The following is a 24836-nucleotide window of genomic DNA, read 5'->3' on the forward strand; positions in this document are numbered from 1 at the left end:
TACACAGCCATTTGCTTTGGCTGCCATAAAAATAGATCTTAGATGGCTACAACAAGAGAAAGCTGTTTCCCAGCAGTGTTAGCGGCCGCGGAGTCAACTGACAAGATGTAGCAAGATGGCATTCACCTGGAGGCTTCTGGTTTCTAGATTGCTGCCACCTAGTTGTATGCTCCATGCCTCTGCTCTGAACTCACACAGGTAGACAGGACAGACTACTGAGCCTGTCTCTTCCTGTGTTTTTTATTTTTGAGGGTAATTTTAGCACTGATGTCTACCTCCCTTGCAATTTCTCTTGCCTGATATTTCTATTTAAATTGGTTCCATTAGCGCCGACAAAGAGGTCGTGGCAATGGGTTCTTACTGCTTACACACAGCAGCAGTGTGAACATGGCTGTGTGTGACTGTTTTCTTAAGGCTCTTGAGACTTAATTTTAGGATCAGGTTAGTTCATTATAACATGTATTGTTGTCTTCTTACCTCATTTTCCACCTGCTCTTTAAAAGGGATGGACTGATAAATGGTATACAGGCAAGCTTCTAGTTAGCGTAAGAGAAAAAGAAGAAGACCCCGGAAGAGAAAGAATGGAGAAAACATTACAACCAGTGATACAAAATAGAAAGCATCATTAGAGTCTATTATGAACAACAGTATCCCAAAAATTTGGGAAACATAGATGAAATGAATAATTTTCTATATACTTATTTCTTTCTAAAACCGAATCATGTAAGTGCCATGAAATTTATGTTAAGAATGAAGTATTCAGCCTCTTTTGTAAGTCTGTTTTTATTTGAATTTTGCTGGTTGGCTTCCTGTTCTTCTTTAGCTTATTATGTTAGGTGCATCTGTTTGTAATCATTTTATCTTCTTGCTCTTCTGAACCTTTTATTAATATTTAAGAGTCTTCATTTTGTCTCTTGTGACCAGGTTTGGTTTAAAATCTATTTTGTTTAATGTTTGCATAGCCAGGCTTGCTCTATTGTGTATTGTGTTCTTTTTTTTTTTTTCCAAAAAAAAAAATTTTCCTTCTTATACTTTTATTTAGTATCAAAAGAGATATTGTTCTTTTTTGTGTCATTTGCAGCTAATTTGCATCTGGACAGCACATACAGAAATCATATTTTTAATTCTCTCTACCACGTGTCTTTTGAATGGAGACTACATCCTATTCTACACTAAAGGAACCTCTGATAAAGGGGGCTGTGGTCACGGTGCTGATTGTTTTCTGGATGCCTTACAGCTTTCTGTTTGTCCCATGTTTCTTGCTTTACTTTCCTCCACTGTGTCTGTCTGATTATTGTAATGATGCACTTAAGTGCCTTCCTCATTTATTTTTCATTATGCAGCGCAGCCTGGGCCCAGGCTTGGGATGTTGCGTCCATCTTGGGATTATAGGCAGGCACTAACTTTCCTCACTTCATGTCTCTTTTTCTGTTACGTGTATTCTTTAGCCATTTTCTTTGTATGTATCATATTTAGTGCACTAAAATTAGGACATTCTAACTTGAATATATAGCCACTTTACTGTAGTAACATTGCTGTGTGTGTGTGTGTGTGTGTGTGTGTGTGTGTGTTTATTGTGCGTTTGCTTTTTTAAAATAATTCTGGTCTGTTTATTTAATTTGTGTTTTCATTCTCTAAAGAGAGAAAGAAAGGGCTTGGAGTTAGATGGTTGGGGAAGGTAGGGTAGATGTGAGAGACATTGGGAGAGGAAAACTGTCATCAGACTATACTGTATGAAAACAAATCTATTTTCGGTAAACACCATCATGTGTATTTACCACACACACACACACACACACACACACACACACACACACACACACACACATTTGTCTTTTAACAGCTTGATCATGATAAATATTGTTACATGTCATTAGATATATTTTTATTAATACCTTTAATCAAATATGTGGAAAATTCAGTCATTATTTATTTAAATGACCTTAGCTTTGATAATGAAGTCTATCACTGAACCTGGAGCTCACTGGGCTAGCCTGCCAGTCAGCAAACCCAGGGATCTTCTTGTATCTTCCTCCCCAGTGCTGATCACAGGAATATACGTCTACGTTCAGCTTTGTAAGTGGAAGTGGAGAATTTGAACTCAGATCCTCATGCTTGCACAGCATCACTTTACCAGCCGAGCCCCCATTCTAGACCTTTGACGGCATGTATGTTGGTCCAGTTGGTGGGGTTATTCTGGCCTCAAAAGCTCGGCTCACTTTCTTCTGATTATTTTTCTCTCTGCTCCTCACATACATATAAACTCCATTATTGCATCTTCAACTTCACTGCCTCTCTCTCGCTCCTGCTAGAATCTTCACTTGAACACCTCAGGAAAGTCATTTCAGTTAGAGGATGGCTATGCTCAAGAATTCTTTTCTGCCTCTTACTAATTTTCATGTTTCTCTGGTATGTTTGTTTCTACATCATTTTCTTGATCTTTTTTTCTCTTTTTGAATTTGCTCTAAAGTTTTTGTACATGTTTTTCTAAGGAAAAGTTCTGTTGGCTTAGTTTTCCTTTTGCCTTATATGCCTGAGGATATTGTTCTTGAAAACTACATGTTGGAATCTGACGGTGCTGTAACTCTGGAGATTGAGTCTGACCTTTGCCACCTCTTGTGTTTTATTTTGGGTTTTACTGTTGTAAGGAGGTCTCTGGGCAGAGGATCAGCGTGAAATGTAAACTTAAGTCTTCTCCAGCATTTTTTGATCTTCTGCTATCTTCTGGTCACTTAAATTTCTCTTGTACAGATAGTTGCTTTTGTCTAGCTTGCCAAACATAGCTCACAAAAGATCACAGAAACATAAAAGGTTTAGAGGAAAAAGGTATCAGTTCCTCACATTTCCTAGAAGTCATTGTAACAAATGGAGACAGAGCTTGTGGCATTGACGGAGATCTGTGACATCAGTGGTCCTACTTCTTCCTCTGCACCTTTAGGTAATGAGCACCAGTTATAGCAGGGATCACTGGTACTGGGAAAGTCGTTATTGGTAAACTCTATCTTAGTCTGAGTTCTCAAAGTGTGCACCAGCTTTTCCAGGGACCCAAGCACATCTTTTTGTCATAGGGTTAAAGTGGATAGGATGGGTAGGGAGTACTGGCTAGGAGCTGAACTGGCTTTGAAATCCTCTGGTAGACTCCAAAGTTCCAAAGTAGTTACATTCAACAGATTCAGCCAGTGACATTTCTGCCTAGATGGTAAAACAGGTTTGAGAGCACCCTACTCTCTAGTCCTAGAATCCTTTTGTTCTTTGTTTTAGTGTATCTTACATTTCATCTTTATATTAATCCTGTAAGGCAAGTTACTTTTCATAATATAGTTTATTATTTTTCTCTTGTTTTGAGAGAGTGAGAACATGCAATGTCGATTTTCCTGGGTTTGAGTTGCCTCTCTTAGAATGATTGTTTCCAGCTCCATCCATGATCATGAATGTCTTTCTACCTCTGGGTTACATCACTCAGGATTGTGTTTTCAAGTTCCATTCATTTGCCTGCAACATTCATGGTGTCTTTATTTTTAATAGCTAAGTAGTGTTCCATTGTGGAGATGTACCACATTTTCTGTAACCATTCTTCTGTTGAGGGACATCTAGTTTGTTTCTAGTTTCTGGCTACTATGAGTAAAGCAGTGTCCTTGAGCAAGTGTCCCTGTGGTATAGTTGGGTATTTTTGTGGTATATGCCCACAAAAGAGTGGGTCTTGAGGTAGAGTTGTTCCCATGTCAAAGAGGGTGAAGAGGGTACCTGGAAGAGAATGGGGGACAAGAAACATGAAAAAGGACGCCAAGACAATAGTCCGATCAAGGCAACAATTTTATTTTTTCCCAAGGCTGAATTTATACCATAGCAGGGGCAACAGAGGGAGGGGGAAAGTGGGAAACATCTACACAAGCCAAGGACACAGCACTCTTGTGGTCAGCTGATCAACAGGATGTTGGTTTCTCAGAAAAGTCACAAGTTTGTCATATCATTAGTCATCTTGACCACCACAAGTTTGTCATATCATTAGGCAACCTGACCACCAGATTTGTATTAGTCTTCTGCAGCTGGTTGGGGATCTTCCATGAACCCAGTCATACCTAACTCTAACATAATATTAGCATCAATAATGGAGGGTTTTAAGGGCATTGCTCCCCACATTCCCAGTTTTCTGAGAAATCATCAAATTGATTTCCAAAGTGGTTGTACAAATTTGCACTCCCACCAGCTATAAGAGGTGTTCCCTTCGCTTTGTATCTTCACCAGCACGTGCTATCACTAGAGTTTTTAATTATTTTTCTTACATTTGTTTATTTTATTTATATCTGGGTGCACATGTAGAGGTTCAAGGATATATAGTGAGGTGTGTTTCTCTCCTTCTGCCTTGTGCATCTCCTGGGATCAAACTCATGTTGTCAGATTTGGCATCAAGCACATTTGCCTGCTGAACCATGTTGCCTATCCAACATTCATGGATGGATACGAAAACCTAGCAGTTTGCCCAAAATTTTGCAAATAATATATATCAGAGCCAGTGTGTATTCTATGTCTTTAAAATCTATAGAACACCCCTGAGATAGGAAAGGCAAAATAGTTAACATGAAAATCAGAGAAGCAACTCTCATGAGCCACTTCAGATTTAAGAGAACAATCCTTAAGTATCTAGAGAAGTGGAGGATGAGGTGGACCATGACCAAATAACATGGCTATGAGCTCAGTTGGTAAAGTGTGTATTATAGAGTACTAAGTTCATAGTGTGTCTCACATCACCTGATGAGTTTGGTGCACCCTCCAGAACCACATAAACCAAGCTCATTTACTAAGAAATGGAGACAGTGGGATCAGAAATTCAATATCATTGTCGTGGTCAGTTTTCTGTTGCCAAACATACACATGACCAAGGAGGCAACATTTATAAAAGATGTTTATAATTGGGGGCTCACTTATAGTTTCAGAGGTGTAGCCCATTATCATCATGGTGGGAAGCATGGTGGCACACAGACAGGTATGATACTGGAAAGGTAGCTGAGAATTCTACATCCAGATCTGCAAGCAGCAGGGAGAGATAGGAAGAAGGAGAGGGAGAGACAGAGACAGAGAGAGAGACAGAGACAGAGACAGACACACACACAGGGGAGAGACAGACAGACAGACAGACAGAGACAGACACACACAGGGGAGAGACAGACAGACAGACAGAGACAGACACACACACACAGGGGGAGAGAGAGAGAGAGAGAGAGAGAGAGAGAGAGAGAGAGAGAGAGAGAGAGAGAGAGAGAGAGACAAAGGGAGGGTAGGAAGGAGGGAGGGAGGGATTGGGCCTGACTTGAGATTTTGAAACCTCAAAGGCCACTTCCAGTGACATCCTTCCTCTGACCTTGCCACACCTCCCAATCCTTCACAAATATTGACACTTACTGATGACCAAGCATTCAATTGCATGAGCTTACAGGGACCATTTTCATTCCAACCACCTTAGTCATCCTCAGCTAGGCAGAAATTCCAAGGCCAGATAGTAAGCAGAAGGCAGAAGCTGAGTCTTAGTGGAAAGTTTACCAGCCCCATGCCTAAGGAGGATTTGGTTGAGAGAGTAAGTAAAAATTTAGTGAAGAATCAACACAGGAATTGAGGGATCTGTGAGTTCCTTTTAGTGGTCTAGCTCATGGAGAAAGTCTGTTTCAAAGACTGACTTTTGGTCTGCTTGTTTTAAAATTAAGCAAGTGAAAAATGGCCTTATTTCTAGTATCTCTAGGGTTCATACTTCAGAATACACTTTTGGGAATGTGAATATTGGTGATGGTGTTCTCTATGGATATATTTCAGAAGTTCCATAGCCACATGGCCAGGCAGTTCATGGTTGCCATATTATGTGAAATAGGAAGACATGGTTCATGTGTTTTATTTAAGATCATTTCAAAAATAGTACCTGCATGCCCATGTAAATATTAAAAAGTATTCACAAAAAGTAAAAGTATCTTCCTTAGCTTTTTAAATTTCTTTCTCTAAAGATATTTACTATTAAAACCTTATTTGGGGGGTTGGAGAGAGGGGTCAGTGGGTTAAACGCACTCTGCCCCTGCAGAAGACTGGGGTTTTATTCCTAGGACCCACATAGAAATTTATGCCGTCTGTAATTCTGGTTCCAGGGGATTCAACATCTTTTCTGTCTTCTGTGGGCACCAGGCTCACATGGTACACAGGCATATGTGTGAGCAAAGCACCCATACTCATAAGAAATAGATCTTTAAAATGTTCAAAAATAAAATTTTCTTTTTTCATACTTCTAGTAAAGTATTTCCAACCTGTTATTATATGAGCACACATTTTGTAAGTTACAAAAACATTATATTCTGGTGTTGCCTTGTATCTTTTAAAAATAAAAGCCGTGTTTTGTAGATCCTAGTAAGACACTGCATTTATGTGTTCCTGCATCCTCTTCCAGGTGCCTAGGGTTCTTTCCCTGCTTGAAAATGGAGTTTATCCGTTACCCATAAGCTTTTATGTTATTTCCAAATTTTTGCTATTCTAATAATACTGTAGTTTGTTCACAACTGTTCAATTTCTAGATCAAAGGATAAGAATATAGCTTTCTAAAGAAATTCCAGTGCATCTGAGCTGAGTGCTATTTCTAAGCAAAGAAGGTCATAGAACTTGGGGTTAAAGTGGAACATAAAACGCAGGCCAGGAAGAAACCAGAACCAGAGATGATATGTGGGCCCGAGACAAGTCTGTGTGATAGGAATGATAAATATTTGGGGCAATCATTTTAAAAATGGCCTATACACATTAATTAGCATATCTCTTCCTGGGAATATTTAAGAATAATACTTTAAATGTCACTGTGCTTTATTGCAACAATAAAAGTGTAACTTTTTATAACTGCTGTTGTCTTTGGTTTCATTGGGAAGATGGTACTCATTACTGTGTGTGATCTGAAAACGCAAAAGCATATAAATCAGTAAACATATTCCACCTATAAATACCAAAGAGATAACAATACATGAAGTTCTTATTTATGTTTTGGTTTCTACATGGTTGAAATTATACTGTATATGTACTTATATGAAACGTTCCTTTGCTAATCACCTTGACTGTGTTAACTTACTTATTTTGACTTTACATTGTCTGTTTCTTCCCCTTTAGGTAATAGAAGCCTAACACTGTTTTGGAACAAATTCAAAGACCAGCATAGCAAAGACACAGACAGCTCTTTAGAGGCTCTGCAATGGCGAAGGAGACGAGCCATGGCTATCCCATTCATCCTACAGTGTGGTGAGGGCTGAATGCCAAACTGGCAAATATTCATGATTTCCTTAATATTCAAGTCATGGTGCTAAGAAAACAACACGGGGTAAAAAAATTGGAGTTTGCTTCTAAGGAGTTACTGTCTAGGCAAGAGTTTAAAATGAGTACAATAGAGGGGAAATGGGATATGTGAAGGATTTGAGGCAAACAAAGAGTTTTTGAGCATGGGGGTGAAGAAGAGTGGAGTGTGAAAATGTAGGCGAGATTTCATGACACAGCATATGAGATAGCTGCTATGATTGGATTTCAGAACATGGATAAAATGGTTGATATCAGATATATACCTTAAAAATACTTGTGATAGAACACTAGAAACAACCACTTTTCTATTTGTAATATGTAAAACTTTCCTACATTTAAGATGTAACATTGTGTCTAAGGCTAATAGGAATTCTGTAATCTTAATAACAAAGTAAGTGAGGGTGAGGAAATGAGGAAAGGTAGGAATATTTTCTTGGGTAAATGCCTTTATGTGTCTTGAATTCAAAGCCAAGGTTTTTTGATAAACAATGGGAGGTTGTCTTAGTTTGGGTTTTATTGCTGTGAAGGGGTACCATGATCAAGGCAATAGTTATAATAAAAACCCATTAATTGGGACTAGCTTACAGTGTCAGAGGTGTAGTCCATTATCACCATGGCAGGAAGCATGGCAGCGTGCAGAAGACGTGGTGCTGAAGAGCTGAGAGTTCTACATCATTTTTTCCCTTTTTTAAAATTGGATATTTTTTATTTACATTTCAAATGTTATTCCCTTTCCCAGTTTCCCATCCATAAGCCCCCTATCCCATTCCACCCTCCCCCTTCTTCTATGAGGGTGTTCCTCCTCCCCAACCATCCCTCTGATCCCGCCTCCCTGCCCTGACACTCCCCTAAACTGCTGGGTCCAGCCTTGAAGGGACCAAGGGCTTCTCCTCCCATTGGTGCCCAACAAGGCCATCCTCTGCATCATATGCAGCTGGAGCCATGCGTCTGTCCATGTGTACTCTTTGGGTAAGGGTTTAGTCCCTGGAAGCTCTGGTTGGTTGGTATTGTTGTTCTTACCAGTTGCAAGCCCCTTCAGCTCCTTCAATCCTTTCTCTAACTCCTCCAACAGGGACCCTGTTCTCATAATGGTTCAATGGTTTGCTGCTAGCATTCGTCTCTGTGTTTGTCATGCTATGACTGAGCCTCTCAGGAGACAGCTATATCCTGTCTGCACTTCTTGGCTTCATCAATAGTGTCAAAGTTTGGCATATATATGTATAGGCTGGATTCCCAGGTGGAGCAGGCTCTTAATGGCCATTCCTTCAGTCTCTGCTACAAACATTGTCTCCATATCTCCTCCTATGAATATTTTTATTCCTCCTTTTCAGAAGGAGTGAAGCATCTGCACTTTGGTCATCCTTATTCTTGAGCTTCATGTGATCTGTGGATTGTATCTTGGGTAGTTGGAGGTTTGGGGCTAATATCCACTTATCAGTGAGTGCATACCATGAATTTTTTTTCTGATTGGGTTACCTCACTCAGGATGACATTTTCTAGTTCCATCCATTTGCCTATGAATTTCATGACGTCATTGTTTTTGATAGCTGAGTAGTACTCCATTGTGTCGATGTACCACATTTTCTCTATCCATTCCTCTGTTGAAGGGCATCTGGGTTCTTTCCACCTTCTGGCTATTATAAATAAGGCTGTTATGAACATAGTGGAGCATGTGTCTTTGTTGTATGTTGGAGCATCTTTTGGGTATATGCCCAAGAGAGGTATAGCTGGGTCCTCAGGTAGTTCAATGTCCAATTATCTGAGGAACCTCCAGACTGATTTCCAGAGTGCTTGTACCAGCTTGGAATCCCACCAACAATGAAGGAGTGTTCCTCTTTCTCCACATCCTCACCAGCATCTATTGTCACCTGAGTTTTTATCTTAGCCATTCTCACTGGTGTAAGGTGGAATCTCAGGGTTGTTTCGAATTGCATTTCCCTGATATCTAAGGATGTTGAACATTTCCTTAGATGCTTCTTGGCCATTCGATATTCCTCAGCTGTGAATTCTTTGTTTAGCTCTGTACCCCATTTTTAATAGGGTTATTTGAATCTCTGGAGCCTTAACTTCTTGAGTTCTTTGTATATATTGGATATTAGCCCTCTATCAGATGTAAGACTAGTAAATATCCTTCCCCAATCTGTTGGTTGTCATTTTGTCCTAATGACAGTATCCTTTACCTTACAGAAGCTTTGAAGTTTTATGAGATTCCATTTGTCGGTTCTTGATCTTAAAGCATAAGCCATTGGTGTTTTGTTCAGGAAATTTTTCCCAGTGCCCATGTGTTGGAGGTTCGTCTCCAATTTTTCTTCTATTAGTTTGATTGTACCTGGTTTGATGTGGAGGTCCTTGATCCACTTGGACTTAAGCTTTGTACAGGGCTATGAGAATGGATCAATTTGCATTCTACATGCTGACCTCTAGTTGAAATAGGACCATTTGTTGAAAATGCTATCTTTTTTCCCCTGGATACTTTTAGCTCCTTTTTCAAAGATCAAGTGACCATAGGATAGGTGTGTGGGTTCATTTCTGGGTCTTCAATTCAATTCCAATGATCCACTTGACTGTCTCTGTGCCAAAATTGTAGTTTTTTTTTTTAAATCACTCTTGCTCTGTAATACAGCTTGAGTCAGGGATGGTGATTCCCCCAGAAGTTCTTTTATTGTTGAGAATAGTTTTCCCTATGCTGGGTTTTTTGCTATTCCAAAAGAATTTGCAAATTCCTCTTTCTAACTTTATGAAGAATTGAGTTGGAATTTTGATGGAGATTGCATTGAATCTGCAGATTGCTTTTGGCAAAATGGCCATTTTTACTATATTATTCCTGCCAATCCATGAGCATGGGAGGTCTTTCCATCTTCTGAGATCTTTGTCAAATTTTTTCTTCTTGTCATACAGGTCATTCACTTACTTGGTTAAAGTCACACCGAGGTATTTTATGTTATTTTGGACTATTGTGAGGAGCGTCATTTCACTAATTTCTTTCTCAGTCTGTTTATCCTTTGAGAAAAGGAAGGCTACTGAGTTGTCTGAGTTAAATTTATACCCAGCCATTTTAATGAAGTCGTTTTTCAGGGTTAGTAGTTCTCTAGGGGAACTTTTGGGGTCACTTAAGTATACTATCATATCATCTGCAAATAGTGATATTTTGACTTCTTTTTTTCTAGTTTGTATCCCTTTGGCCTCCTTTTGTTGTCAGATTGCTCTGGCTAGGACTTTGAGTACTGTATGGAATAGGTAGGAAGAGAGTGGGCAGCCTTGTCTGGTCCCTGATTTTAGTGGGATTGTTTCAAGTTTCTCTCCATTTAGTTTGAGGTTGGCTGCTGTTTTGTTGTATATTGCTTTTACTCTGTGTACATAGGAGCCTTGAATTGCTGATATTTCTTTTTTTTTTCCTTCAGAGCTGAGGACACTGATATTTCTAAGACTTTTAACATGAAGGGGTGTTAAATTTTGTCAAATGCTTTCTCAGCATCCGATGAGATGATCATGGGATTTCTTTTTTCTTTGAGTTTGTTTATGTAGTGGATTACATTGATGAATTTCCATATATTGAACCATCCCTGCATCCCTGGGATGAAGCCTACTTTATCATTATGGATGATCATTTTGATGTGTTCTTGGATTTGATTTGCAAGAATTTTATTGAGTATTTTTGTGTCGATATTCATAAAGGAAATTGGTCTGAAGTTCTCTTTCTTTGTAGGGTCTTCGTATGGTTTACCTATAAGGATACTTGTGGCTTCATAGAAGAAATTCGGTAGTGCTCTGTTTCTATTGTGTGGATAGTTTGGATAGTATTGGTATAAGCTCTTCTATGAAGGTCTAACAGAATTCTGCCCTAAACCCATCTGGTCCTGGGCTCTTTTTGGTTGGGAGACTTTTAATGACTGCTTCTATTTCTTTAGGAGTTACGGGATTATTTATATGGTTTATCTGTTCCTGATTTAACTTTGGTACCTGGTATTTGTCTAGAAAATTGTCCATTTCCTCTAGATTTTCCAGTTTTTTGAATATAGGGTTTTGTAGTAGGATCTTATGATTTTTTGAATTTCTTCAGATTCTGTTGTTATGTCTGTCATTTCATTTCTGATTTCCTCAATTTGGATACACTGTCTATGACCTCTGGTTATCTGGTTAAGGGTTTATCTATCTTGTTGATTTTCTGAAAGAACCAGCTCCTGGTTTTGTTGATTCTTTATATAGTTCTTTCTGTTTCTACTTGGTTGCTATGAGCCCTGAGTTTGATTATTTCCTACAGTCTACTCCTCTGGGGTTTATTTGCTTCTTTTTGTTCTATGCTCTCTCCAGTTTCTTTTTGGAGGCACTCAGAGCTATGAGTTTTCCTCTTAGCACTGCTCTCATTGTGTCCCATAAGTTTGGGTATGTTGCACCTTCATTGCCATTAAAATCTAAAAAGTCTTTGATTTCTTTTTTTATGTCTTACTTGACCAAATTCTCTTTGAGTAGAGCATTGTTCACCTACCATATGTATGTGGGCTTTCTGTCATTTTTGTTAGTATTGAAGACCAGCCTTAGTCCATGGTGATCTGATAGGATGCATGGGATTATTTCAATCTTCTTGTATCTGTTGAAGCCTGTTTTGTGACAAATTATATGGTCAGTTTTGGAGAAGGTAGCATGAGGTGCTGAGAAAAAGTTATCTTCTTTTGTCTTAGGATGAAATGTTCTATAAATACTTGTTTAATTCATTTGTTTCATAACTTCTGTTAGTTTCTGAATGTCTCTCTTTAGTTTCTGTTTCCAAGATCATTCCATTGATCAGAGTAGGGTGTTGAAATCCCCCACTATTATCATGTGAGGTGCAATGTGTGCTTTGAGCTTTAGCAAGGTTTCTTTTATGAATGTGGGTTCTCTTGCATTTGGAGCATAGCTATTCATAATTGAGAGTTCATGTTGGTGGATTTTTCCTTCCTTATCTTTTTTTGATAACTTTTGGTTGAACGTTGATTTTATTCATTATTAGAACTCTAGCTTGTTTCTTGGGAACATTTACTTGGAAAATTGTTTTCTAGCCTTTTACTCTGAGGTACTGTCTGTTTTTGTCACTGAGGTGTGTTTCCTTTATGGAGCAAAATGCCATGTCCTCTTTAAGTACCAGTCTGTTATTCTATGTCTTTTTATTGTGGAGTTGAGTCCATTGATGTTAAGAGATATTAAGGAATAGTGATTGTTGTTTCCTGTTATTTTTGTTGGTAGAGGTGGAATTATGTTTGTGTGTCTCTCTTCTGTTGGGTTTATTGCAAGGAGAATACTCTCTTGCTTTTTCTAGGGTGTAGTTTCCCTCCTCGTGTTGGACTTTTCTATCTATTATCCTTTGTAGGGCTGGATTTGTGGAAAGATACTGTGTAAATTTGGTTTTGTCAGGAAATACCTTGGTTTTCCCATCTATGTTAATTGATAGTTTTGCTGGATACAGTAGCCTATGCTGGCGTTTGTGTTCTCTTAGGGTCTTTATGACATCTGCCTAGGATCTTCTGGCCTAGTCTCTGTTGGGAAGTCTGGTGTAATTCTGATAGGTATGTTTTATATGTTACTTGACCCTTTTCCCTTACTGATTTTAATATTCTTTCTTTGTTTCGTGCATTTGTTTTTTGACTATTATGTGATGGGAGGAATTTTTTTTTTTTTTTGGTCCCATGTATTTGGAGATCTGTAAGCTTCTTGTATGATTATTGTCATCTCTTTCTTTAGGTTAAGGAAGTTTTCTTCTATAATTTTGTTGAAGATATTCACTGGTGATTTAAGTTGTGAATCGTCACTCTCTTTTATCCTTAGGTTTGATGTTCTCATAGTGTCCTAAAATTTCCTACATGTTTTGGGTTAGGAGCTTTTTGTGTTTTCATTTTCTTTGATGGTTGTATCAACGCTTTCTGAGTTATTTTCTGCCCCTGAGTTTTTCTTTCTATCTCTCATACTCTGTTGGTAATACTTGCATCTATGGCTCCTGATCTTTTTCCTAGGTTTTCTATCTCCAAGGTTGTTTCCCTTTGTGATTTGTTTATTGTTTCTATTTCCATTTTTAAATCCTGTATATTTTTTTTTTCAATTCCTTCACGTGTTTGGCTGTGTTTTCCTGTAATTCTTTAAGGGATCTTTTTGTTTCCTTTATAAGGGCTTCTATTTATTTACCTGTGTTGTCCTGTATTTCTTTAAGGGACTTTTTATGTCCTTCTTAAAGTCCTCTATCATCGTTATGAGATGTGATTTTAAATCCAAGTCTTGCTTTTTCGGTGTGTTTGGACATCCAGTACTTGTGTTGGTGGGAGAGCTGGGCTCTGATGTTGCTGAGTAATCTTGCTTCTGTTGCTTAGTTTCTTGTGCTTGCCTCTCGCCATCAGGTTGTCTCTGGTATTAGCTTGTCTTGCTGTCTCTACCAGCGTCTTGACCCTCCTGTAAGTCTGTGTCAACACTCCTGTAGACCTGTTTTCTTTCAGCCTGGTCTGGGTACAGAGAACTGTGGGACTGGTTCAGCTCTGGGAGCTGGCAGAAACCAGGTGGGTCCTGTTTGTGTGTACTGAGGCCTAATGGGGGGGTTGCTTGGAGCAGAAGACTTGGTGTTATCTCTGCTCTCAGGTGTGTCAGTGCTCCTGGTGCCTGACTTTCAGGTCTGCGTGTAGGCAGAAACTGCATGGGTCCTGCCCCTGACTGCTTGTAGGTCCCTGTGCCCAGAGGATACTAGTTGGGTTCCTCTTGGCCAGGAATATGAGCAGAAATAGTTGTCTCCTCTGAGCTCTTAGGATTGTCAGCACTTCTGAGAGTCATTCTCTCTCTCCCATGGGATTTGGGTACAGAGAACTGTGGAACCGGTTCAGGTCTGGGTACAGGCAGAAACCGGAAATGAGTTCTACATCTTGATCAGAGGACAACCATGGGGAGACTTAATTCCACAAGCAGCCAAGAAAAGGGTTATCCATCTATATTGGGCAGAGCTTGAGCATAGGACTTCAAGGCCCATCCCCACAGTGACTCAATACCTCCAAGGCTACACTACTGTAACAAGATCACACCTCCTAATAGTGACACTTGTCATCGGCATATTCAAACCACCACAGAGGTATCGGGAAATTGTCAGTAGAAGGACAGCGACATCAAATCACCAAGCACTTGACTTACCTTCAAGCTGCTCTCCAAAGGCCTTGGAATTAAGAACAATACACTTTCTATCACCTGCAGTGCAGTAAATAAGACAGACAAGTACCAGAAGAGCACCTCCCCAAGCATTCCAGGGGGAATTAATGAGTCAGATGTAACTCCCGGTAAGACAACACCATGAAGGATGGTTTGATGCAGGGCCAAATCATTCTCAAGAGAGTCCTGAATACTTCTCTGGTGGTTTGAATATGCCTGTCCAATGGGAAGTGGCACTATTAGGAGGTGTGGTCTTGTTACCATGGTGTATAGCCTTGTTGGAGGAGGAATTGAGTCATTGTGGGGGGAGGTGGGCTTTGAAGTCCTATGCTCAAACTTTGCCCAGTGTGGAAAGATAACCCTCCTCCTGGCTGCCTGCAGATGAGAGTCTCCTCCTGGTTGTCCTCAGATCCAGATATAGAATTCTTCCAGCACCATATCTTCCTGCATGCTGCCAGGCTTCCTGCCATGATGATAATGAACTAAAACACTGAATTGGTGTCGAAAGGTCAGACCTATCCTGGTAGAGCCTGTTGTAATCAAAGACCCAGGTGAGAGATGTAAACACATGAACTGATGTGTGGCAATGAGATTTAATAAATTAAACATGACATGTTCAGAAAGTCTAAGTCAGGTCATGGATGACAGTATGCGAGACCCTGCCAGGCGACCATGATAATGCCCAGTAGTTACTGTGAATTTTTGATGCTTGACAAGTAACTAAAGCCATATGGGATCCCATCAGTCACTGAATATCTTTGAGGATTAATTACCTATTTAGAAAATGAGACTGATGCTTATAACCATAAACACGTATGTATAAGGATGTGGATATGTGATCTAATAAGTATGAACTTTGCTAAGTGATCAAGAAAGTGTTTAGTGATGTTGACTTTTATCATCATTGATACCGCAAAACCATTTTGTCCTCAGATCCTATTTGTATAAATACTAGCAGAAATATCATTTTTATTCAGGTGATTGTTCTGACATAGAAATTAAGTCATTTTCTCAAGATCCACAGGCTATAGGAGGTGGTTCAGGGGCTTATCAGCCATGCAAACTGCTTCTGCCTCAGGAGTGCAGGAACTGTTTACCTCTGTGTCAAGAGGAAATCCAGGATTAAACTTATGTTTAGCCTAAAGACAGCTGTGTGCCCTGGGCCTAAAGGCAAGGAGGAATTTTAAGGGGAAGCACACAGAGGTCATCAGAGCAGGCTGTGGAATAAGATCAAGGGGAAGAATGGCAGAGAAGGGCAGTGCATGAACGACTTATAAATCTTGCCTTCACTTTTCCTGACAGTTCGGTGGATCTACATGAAAAGTGGAGTGGATGGGAATGGGCTGGAAACCGTGGGCGTCAAGAGGGAGAGGGTGCACCAGCAAGGTTCCTGTCTCACAACAGCAACCAACCTGGAGGGAGCTGGATGTCATGATGATTGCACATTTTTTGGCGAGCTTTGCACATAGCTCTGGAAAGCTGGAATAGATGTGTCAGTAGGCAAGGGATGTGTGCTGAAGGGGTCGCTGCATTGGATATGTCTGAACTGACACTTCCTTTTAAGTGGATTCATGTCTTTTGCTCTTTTGTCTTGATGGTCAGATCTTTGTCTCAAATGGAGAGTCCTGCCTTCCTCTTCCAGTTACCAAGGAAAAGGATTTCCTGATATATGGATCTGCGCCAATAATCCCAACAACTTGGAAAACAGGTCATTTTTGATTAGTTTTCTAGATATTTTCTATCAAGTTAAAATTTCTAAGATGTACCTTATAAACCTCAAAGGTGTTAGTTATAGGTATTGCTATCTGTGAGAATATTCTTTGTTGGTATATTTCCCATTGATTAACAGATCTGCTATCACAAAACACAAGTCCTAATGTATGTGTGGCTTCAACCTGGCCGAAAGCCTTGGCCTCCAGAACTCTGCCTTCCGATGAGTGCTCACAAGGAGCTTACAGGAGGGTCCTTGAGATCGTACATCCAAGAGCAATAAGCTGTTAAGATTATGTGTTTTTTTTCTATTTAAGTCATATATTGATCTCATTGCTTTATATGCTGGAGGAAAAAGTTCAGACTAAACAGGAAAAAGGGCTGATTAAATATTGATGGCTGTCAGTGTTCTCACGAGCCCTTTTAGACTAATATCGTTTCTCTTGGGAAAAGAGTTAGTGTTCCTTTTTACTAGAGGCACCCTCAGTCCCACTCCAGCATTGCTTTCTCTGTACAATCTCCTCTATGTCCTTAGAGCTGAAGAGTAAATGGATCTCTATTACTAATCTGGAGGATAATAATTCTTTAATATTTTTACCAGCTCTGAAAACAAATCACACAGGCCCGGGAAGCCGGCTTTCCCAGCTCTCTTTAATTCCAATTGTCCAGTGACCCTGAACTGTCATGCTCTTGCCCTCTTCCCTTAGCAACTAGTGACACCTCACAGAGCACTGCAGAATCATCCTCAACTCTACATTAACTTTGTCCCTTTTGTACATCCAGATAATTCCACTTTCAAGGGGAGGCAAGACAAATTTAGTTGTGTTGACAGAAAATTGATGGTCTTTGAAACTATATATACCAGAAAGTGCTTCTATTTCTAGCTCCCCAAAGTCCTACACCTTTAAACACAGTGACATAATACTGACCATCTGTATTTCATCTCTATTGAGAAGATTATAATAAAATATGCATAGGACAGCAGCAGGAGGCTTAGCAAGATGTAATAGCATCTAATTGGGAGCCGGCGCTTCTTGCTTAGGGCACTCGTGGTCTGTTGTGTGGGTATGATGACTCCTTGGGGAAGCCTGGGAATTAGTCCTGTGACCTCACTCAGTCTTCTGATTCAGCATCACAGATGGGCCTGCTTTCGTGAAGAGTGGGCCGTGAACTGTGCCACGAGACCTATGCTCTGTGAAGTTCAGATAGAATCAAATCAAATAAACTCATAAACAAAAATAATGTAGTTGTGTGTTAGGGCATGTTCTGTGAGTCCAAGAACAGAGTCTTGAGATTAGACAAGGTATTAGCTATACTTACAGGGCCCACAGTTGGTGGTCCAATGTTGCTTCCTGGTTGTCACCAAGGTCAGTACTAGTGGGCATTCGAAAGAACAATGGTCTACGTTAACAGAACTTGCGACAGAAATAACCACTTTCGTCAACATGGAAGCTTACCCCTCCATCTTTACAAAAGTCTCATGGACTCTTGATTTTTAAGAGGAGAAAGCACAGATACTCAGAAGGCTTTAGTGACCAGCTGGGGATTCCCCCTGCAAGCTGAACTTAAGGCAGAGAGTCTGACACAAAACATCCTATGACATCCTATGGAACTCAGTTCCACTTTACATGCATTTAATGATGAAAACCATCATACCCATAGTAGTGTTCAGCGCCAGTAGCGTGGGCAAGATAAGATAGAGCCAGTCTTGTTGAGACTACTGAATGCTTGTTTTCCGGTTTGAGCACAGAGGGAAACGACATTTTTGTCACAGTCCCTGAGAAATAACTATCAGCATGCTCCCATTATATTCATGATATGCATTCATCTGTATTGAATGCAGGGATCACCAGCAGGGTACGCCTGGTGTCTAGCTGAAGCAAAACCGCCTTCATTTCGGGAAGGATGCAAAATACATAGAGGTCATACTGCATATTAAAATTTGTGTCCAGAAATCTTTGAGGTAGGCAGTTGAATGCACTTCAGTTTAATAAAGAACTCCGTTCCTGTGCTCTGAATAAAAACTGGATGTGGCCATGAAGTTCCTTACTCAGACGAAACAGTGCTGTGTAAGCACTGCTCCGTGAATGTCAAATTCATGTAGTTGGTGGCAGTTTCTGCAGCCTTGTGTACTCTTCTTTGGGATTTGTTTATGCAGCACCTTTCTTTGAAAATAACAATAACAGCAAACACCACATGAAGGCAAGATGAAGTGTTTTTTCCCAGCAGTGCTTGACTTTGGTGGTAGTTCCTCACTCTCTCTGCTGGCAGGGGTCAGGAAAAATGCATGCTCACAGCGCTGAACCGGTCCTTTCCTTCTGCCCTGTATTTCCTTCCCTGTTTCCAGTGTGGAGAGACCCTCCCCATTCCCAGTCTCCTCCCTCTCTGAGCTCAACACCCATACATTTTCTAACTCCCTCCACCTCCTCTTTCAGTGACTGGATGCAACTCTCCCTCATTCCACCTATTAATAATAGAAAACGTCTTAACCTAGAAGAAACGACATTCATAGTCACACTGCTCGCTCAGCCATGCCTGGATTCAATGCTATACTCAGACATAGTTCAGTCCTTTTTTTTTGAATCAAGTTTTGAAACCAACACAAACTAAACAAAATATTTCACTTTTTAAAACTAAAACCAAGAACAACAATGCCAACGAACTAGAGCTTCCAGGGACTAAACCACTACCGAAAGACTATACATGGACTGACCCTGGCCTCCACCTGCATATGTAGCAGAGAATAGCCTTGTTGGGGCACCAGTGGAAGGGGAAGCCCTTGGTCCTGCCAAAGTTGAACCCCCAGTGCAGGGAAGGGGGTTAGATGGGGGGAACACCCGTATGAGGGAGGGGGTGGGGATGGGGACTTATGGACAGGAAACTGGGAAAGGGAATACCATTTGAAATGTAAGTAAAAAAATATATCTAATAAAAATAAATTAAAAAACTATCTGTCTGATTCAGCTCCCCATTACATAGCTATAAACATTAAAAAATCTTAAAGCAAAATGGCTTCAAGCTTTCTAAAATAAAGGCTTTCTTATTTTCTGTAACTATGACAAGAGTCGTTCATGGTGGTTAAGTCCACAAGGCTGGGAGACAGGATGATTGTATGGTACTGGACCACTGAGGACAGCAGTTCATTTGGGAAAGATGTACCAGTCCGAGTTGCTCAGATCTATCTGGCAACAGCTATGTGCAAGCCTTCATAACCCCAAGTCTGTCTCTGAAAACAACATGACAGGTAACTGTTGCTCTCTCAGTGATTGCAAACTAGGGAGCCCTGTGTCTCGGAGGCAGAATTGTGTGTAAACTCGTAGAGTGGTACATAGATTTCTACACCAGAATTTGGGTGTGGGGAAATGTTTGTCCGTATTGTGACAATCCAAAACAAATTGTTTTTAAAGATTTGATTTATGATACAATAGGATAAGTGGACCATTCACAAAATAATTTGCGTTCTCACACCCTGGCCCCTTCCTTTTCTTTATAGCTCCTTCCCATACCAAGTGGACATTTAAGATTAAATACTGCCCCAAATGTAATACAATCCTACTTTATAGTCAAATTTTTGGGTGTATAAGAGAAACTCTAACACTTTCAGGAAGTAAATTGTCTTTTCTACTCAGTCAATACCTTACCACTGCCTTAGGATGATAATTTGTTACTTGTTGATTATGAAGCTGTAACCAGGTAGAATGCCTGCCTGCTATCCCATTGGGCACCATGAACAGAAGACCATCAGCAAAAGATGAGAGAGAGAAGCAACTTCAAGAATCAGTCCAGAGATATCGGGACAGGCTGGTGGACGCACAGCCACAGGTGAGCAGCCACGCATCTTTCCAAATTGAGCAATTGTTCTCGAGCTGCTGGTCCTCACATGCAAATCGACCAATGTGGTTTTCTCCAGTAAAATATACAGCTTCTTTTTAATTTCCATTTTGTCCCTTTCTTTTAACGCTGCACCTGAGAATTATGGTAAAGCTAAGGTGGGGGGTGGTTCTATAAAAATATCTGCACATGTACTTTTTAAGGCCATCTATCTGCACTCAGACCATGTGGGCAGACAAGGCATCGCTTTCTGTTCTGCAGTCGTGTGCCTGTTTAGGGTCAGGTATTCAAGGCAGGGAACTAGGTTCCCATGACTACAAAGATTAGGCTACCTCCGTCCCCTAATCTCTACACTACCAGGCTTCTTCCCTGGAAATGGACATTTTGGGTAAAGAGGGTTTTGTAGACAACTCTGGCCTATCATTACAGAATGTCAAAGGTACATTTCATTGTTACAAGAACTCAATAAGAATAAGCATTACTATGGATGAACAGGGAGTTGTAACAATTTTAGTGTAAGAAATGTGACATACAGAAAAATTTTGTAATCTTAATTTTTTTGTTGTTGTTTATAAAAGTTTTGAGATGAGTTTTATTACGTAGCCTTGGTCAGCTTCAAACTCACAATTTTCCCACCTCCATTTCCCAACTGCACGGATTACAGATGTGAATCACCACATCTGTTTCATCATGAATCGAGGGGCTGCACACATGTAGTCTGTAATAGCAGTTGTGAGGAAAGCGATTACAGATTGACTGCCTCTTGTTTGAAATACCGGGACCGGAAGTGTTTCAGATGTCATATTTTGGAACACAAGAAACAAGTTTTAGTGGTGTGGCACTGAGAAAGTTTTAAGCTTTAGATTGTTCAGGATTTCCAATGATAGCTCACCTTGGGCAGGTAAGTTTTTGTCTTCTCTAGGTCCGCACTGAGAAGTGTGATGGCTGAATTGTGTGATGTGGGCTTGTTTAGCTTGTAGGAAGCTGTCGGTCTACATTCCAGCAGTCCAGAGGGAGGTTGGTCTGGTTCTTTTCCTTTTCTCTATTGATAAAGAAATAGAAGGGGTGTCTTCTTCTTTGTCTATTTGCCATCTGTAATCGGTAAGATGAGATGTTTTTAAAAGCCTCTGGGCCTGGCGTCTCGTCTCTTCTCTTCTCTTCTTCCTCTTTCCTTTTTCCCATTTCTGGGACCTGAACCCAGGGCCTTATTGTTTCTAGGCAAGTGCTCTGCCATTGGCCATCTTTCCAGCACATTTGACTCATTTTTTTCTTTTTTAATTGTATTATTTATTTACTTTACATCCTGATCTGAGCTTCCCCTCCCTCCTCTCCTCTTAGTCCCACATCCCCTACCCATACCTCACCTAAATTAAAATTCTGCTTGTTCATTGTTGTTTTGTACAAAAGTGATTTACTTTAATATGTTAATCCCAGGCACTAAACCACCATCCAAAGAGTCCACATGGACCGACCCATGGCTCCAAGTGCATTTGAAGCAGAGGATGGCCTTGTTGGGAACCAATGGGAGGAGAAGCAGTTGGTACTGCCAAGGTTGAACACCCCCCCCTCCCCAGTGTAAGAAGGGAATGTCAGGGCAGGAAGGGGTGGATGGATAGGTGGGGGAACACCCTCATAGAAGAAGGGGAAGGGGGATAGGATAGGGGGTTTATAGATGGAAAACTGGGAAAGGGGATAGTATTTGAAATGTAAAAAAAAAAATACAATAGAAAAAAAAGAAAAGGACCAAAGTATAAAAAAAATAAGAATAGTTTGGGGTTATGAAATATTTTTTAAATTTCCTAGAAATAACTAACAATTACAATAAAGTAACAGAATCCCAAAATGAACATGTCATTTTCATTTTTATTAGCATATATTAACTGTCCAAAGTAAGGGAATTCCTCAGGACATTTCTATAATACATATGTATAATTTAATTATTTTCAATCTTCTCTTACTTGTTCCTTTAACTTTTACTCCTCTCCTTTCCTTTCCCCTTACATATCTGAGGTATATTTTTATCTTCATTTTCACTTTGATTTGTTTGGTTGAATGCACATGTGTGCGTGCACATGCATGCAAGAGGTCATAGGACAACTTTGGGTGTCCATCAGTCTTTGCCTTTCCTCTTGTTTGAGGCAATGTCTCTCTGTTGTTCAAAGCTGCATTTGCATGTGAATCTCTAGAGATCCCAGATCTCTGTTCTTATTTCTATAGGAGCATCAGGATTGTAGATGTGTGCCACTGCACATGGTCTATGTGGGCTCTGGGGATTCAACTCAGTCTTTATACCCTTGTCAAATGGTCTTTACCCACTGAGCCATGTCCTCAGCCCTTACTCTCTGATCCAAGAGTTATGTCCCTGTTTATAGATTCAGCTCCCAAATTCAACATTTACAACTTTATATAGTTTGTTTACTCATGTAGCATTTGAGCAGGTCAACAGTAAATATGCAGAATTATTGACTTCTCTGCAGATGCCAGAAAACAAAAAAGGAAAGACTCATTGCAGTAGACAATCTGGTGATGGGGTAAAAGTCAATCAAATATTGCATCCGTTTTGGTTTCTTATAATGTAAATATATTCTCTTCTTACCTTCCCACTTTGCTAGGGATCTGCTGCTGTGCAAGTCAGACACTACCTGAAGTGGTCACAGGGGTGGCTCTCCCCTTTTAGCCTAGCATCAGGGTCAATCTTGGCATGATACTAATGACTACTTGGGAAATGCATCCCCCAAGCATTCTCTACTGCTAAAATACATCTCACCTCTCTACTTAGTTTATAAAGCTAGTCTGGCATGTGCTAAAAGAAACCAGAAATAACGGCATGAGAGCCTGCGATTATCTTAACTAACAGGCAAATAGCTAAATTCAAAAGTTTCTATCTGGAAATATCTCAGCTATAAAAGTCATTTCTTAATATGACTTCCATTTCTTGAAGCTTTGCGGAGACAGTCAACACATTGGAATTGATTTTATCTTTTGACCATCTCTGAATATATTGTTTTCCTTCCTTACAGGTCACTGTTGACCATTGAATATTGATAGTGTCATTCACAAAGCCTTGAGTAGCTTATTGTTTGTTTAAAGTTGGACTGTGTAATTCATTATTAAGTGGAGATTTGAATGGCAGCTAATGAAGTCAACAGATGGGAGCCATTCATTCTGCTCATTCTCTTTCTCAGTAGATCCCCCCCCCAATAATTTAAGTCAAGATTATAGATTTAGCTCATTCCAATTCTCACAGCAATTTAGCCCCACTTATGTAGAAATCTTGTTCAAAGGATATAAGAATCCTCACTGTCTTCCTTTATAGAAAGGAAAGTTTCCATAAAAATCTACATGGGCAAACATTCCTAGAATCTTAACATACTTTCAAGTATTCAATACTTATCAGTGACCTAACCCCAGGCAGCTGGTTGAATTTAAGTGGCCATTGACTTTTAACTGCTTACTTTTTGGTACACCCCAGGTTAGACCATGTTGGAAGTTCATAGTAAAAAGAGTAGTAGACTGTAAGGTTCCTGGTGGTAGGGAAACTCTCAGTTTTGCCTACCATTACTTGGTATTACCTACATCAGTGCCTGGTAGGTCCTGGACACTCAACAGGCTGTTGAAATAGTAAGTATATCACATCCTCGGGTAAAAACCAGTGTCTTTGCAGATCAAATCTAATGATGATTTGCGAATTATCAACCACAGTAAGACAACAATAGTTCAGTAATACCTGATCACACTTGAAATGGTGTAGAAATTTATTCTAAGGAGACTCTGAAGGGTGATTTAGTGTAAATATATGTTATAGGGGAAGTGGCCTTGAACTTCTATCTTGAAGTCTAGTTAGAGTAAATTGAAGGAATCAGAGAGAACATTCAAGGCAAGAACAGCATAAATAAGGACTTGGCAAAGAGCAGTACTCTCGACCCTCAGGGGGTACTTAGATATTTAAAAAAGCTAACCCAGTTTTTGTTTTTGTTTAGTATAGTTAGCTTTTCAAAAGGGCCAAATCCTTTATAAAATATGGTAATTACTGAATAGGAGAATTTAAAAAAATCATCTCAATTCTTCTTTTATAAAAAGTGTCCATGAAAATAATGTGGGTGTTCAGTAACTCTTGTTTGGAAATATCTACCCAGTGCCCAAGCGAGCCTGAAAGCCATGCAGCAGACAGTATGACATTGTCTTCTTGGTACCTTTAAAATGTCTTTCACGTAAGGACATTTGACAGATATGGGAATGGGAATGTCAAGAGAAGCAGCATTGGTTCCACTGGGCATCAAAATAAACTGCATTCCGGTGCAGGCTGAATGCTGCTGTAAAATCAGGATTGGCTAATTTACTACCATGACTCAGCACGTTTCTCGGCTGGCACTCATTTGTCTGTCCTCTCAAAGCCAGGCTGTCAGAAAGTATAAACTGTGTAATTATGCTTGTCTGTCCCCTTGCTCTTCCCTCTAGTCTCTCACTGGTAGTGATCACTTACCCACTGAGCAGACCTGGGCAGCAAATGTAGCCACATCTTACTCTGCACATCTAGTCCTTAACCTCTGTTTGCCAGCATCAACGGCAGCTGGCAAACTGATCTGGGAGGTGAAGAGGGGAAACTAGTATCTCAGTTAATTCTCTGTTGCTGTGCTAAAATGCCATTACCAAAAGCAATTTAAGGAAGAAAGGTGTACTTTGGCTCAAAGTTCAAGGATAGAGCCCATCATATCAGTGGAGTCAAGGCTCCCCACCCTCCATTGATCTTTGCATTGTGTCCAGTTGTGGCTTTCTATGAAGATCTCCACTTGCTCTCCAACGGGAGGCTTCTTTGATGAGGGCTGATAGCTACA

General features: G+C 40.1%; 1 protein-coding gene across 1 annotated transcript in view; it reads left to right on the forward strand.

Moving 5' to 3' along the window:
• The window catches only part of Morc1 (MORC family CW-type zinc finger 1), a 173457-nt gene that overhangs the window by 93481 nt on the left and 55140 nt on the right, over positions 1-24836 (forward strand). The window contains exons 15-17 of the mRNA XM_032899303.1: positions 7126-7254; positions 16063-16168; positions 19854-19992. Coding sequence (XP_032755194.1) covers positions 7126-7254; positions 16063-16168; positions 19854-19992 — 374 coding nt within the window. The remainder of the gene's footprint in view (positions 1-7125; positions 7255-16062; positions 16169-19853; positions 19993-24836) is intronic.

This window comes from Rattus rattus, chromosome 4 (genome assembly GCF_011064425.1).
Source record: "Rattus rattus isolate New Zealand chromosome 4, Rrattus_CSIRO_v1, whole genome shotgun sequence".
In the NCBI taxonomy this organism is placed as follows: domain Eukaryota; kingdom Metazoa; phylum Chordata; class Mammalia; order Rodentia; family Muridae; genus Rattus; species Rattus rattus.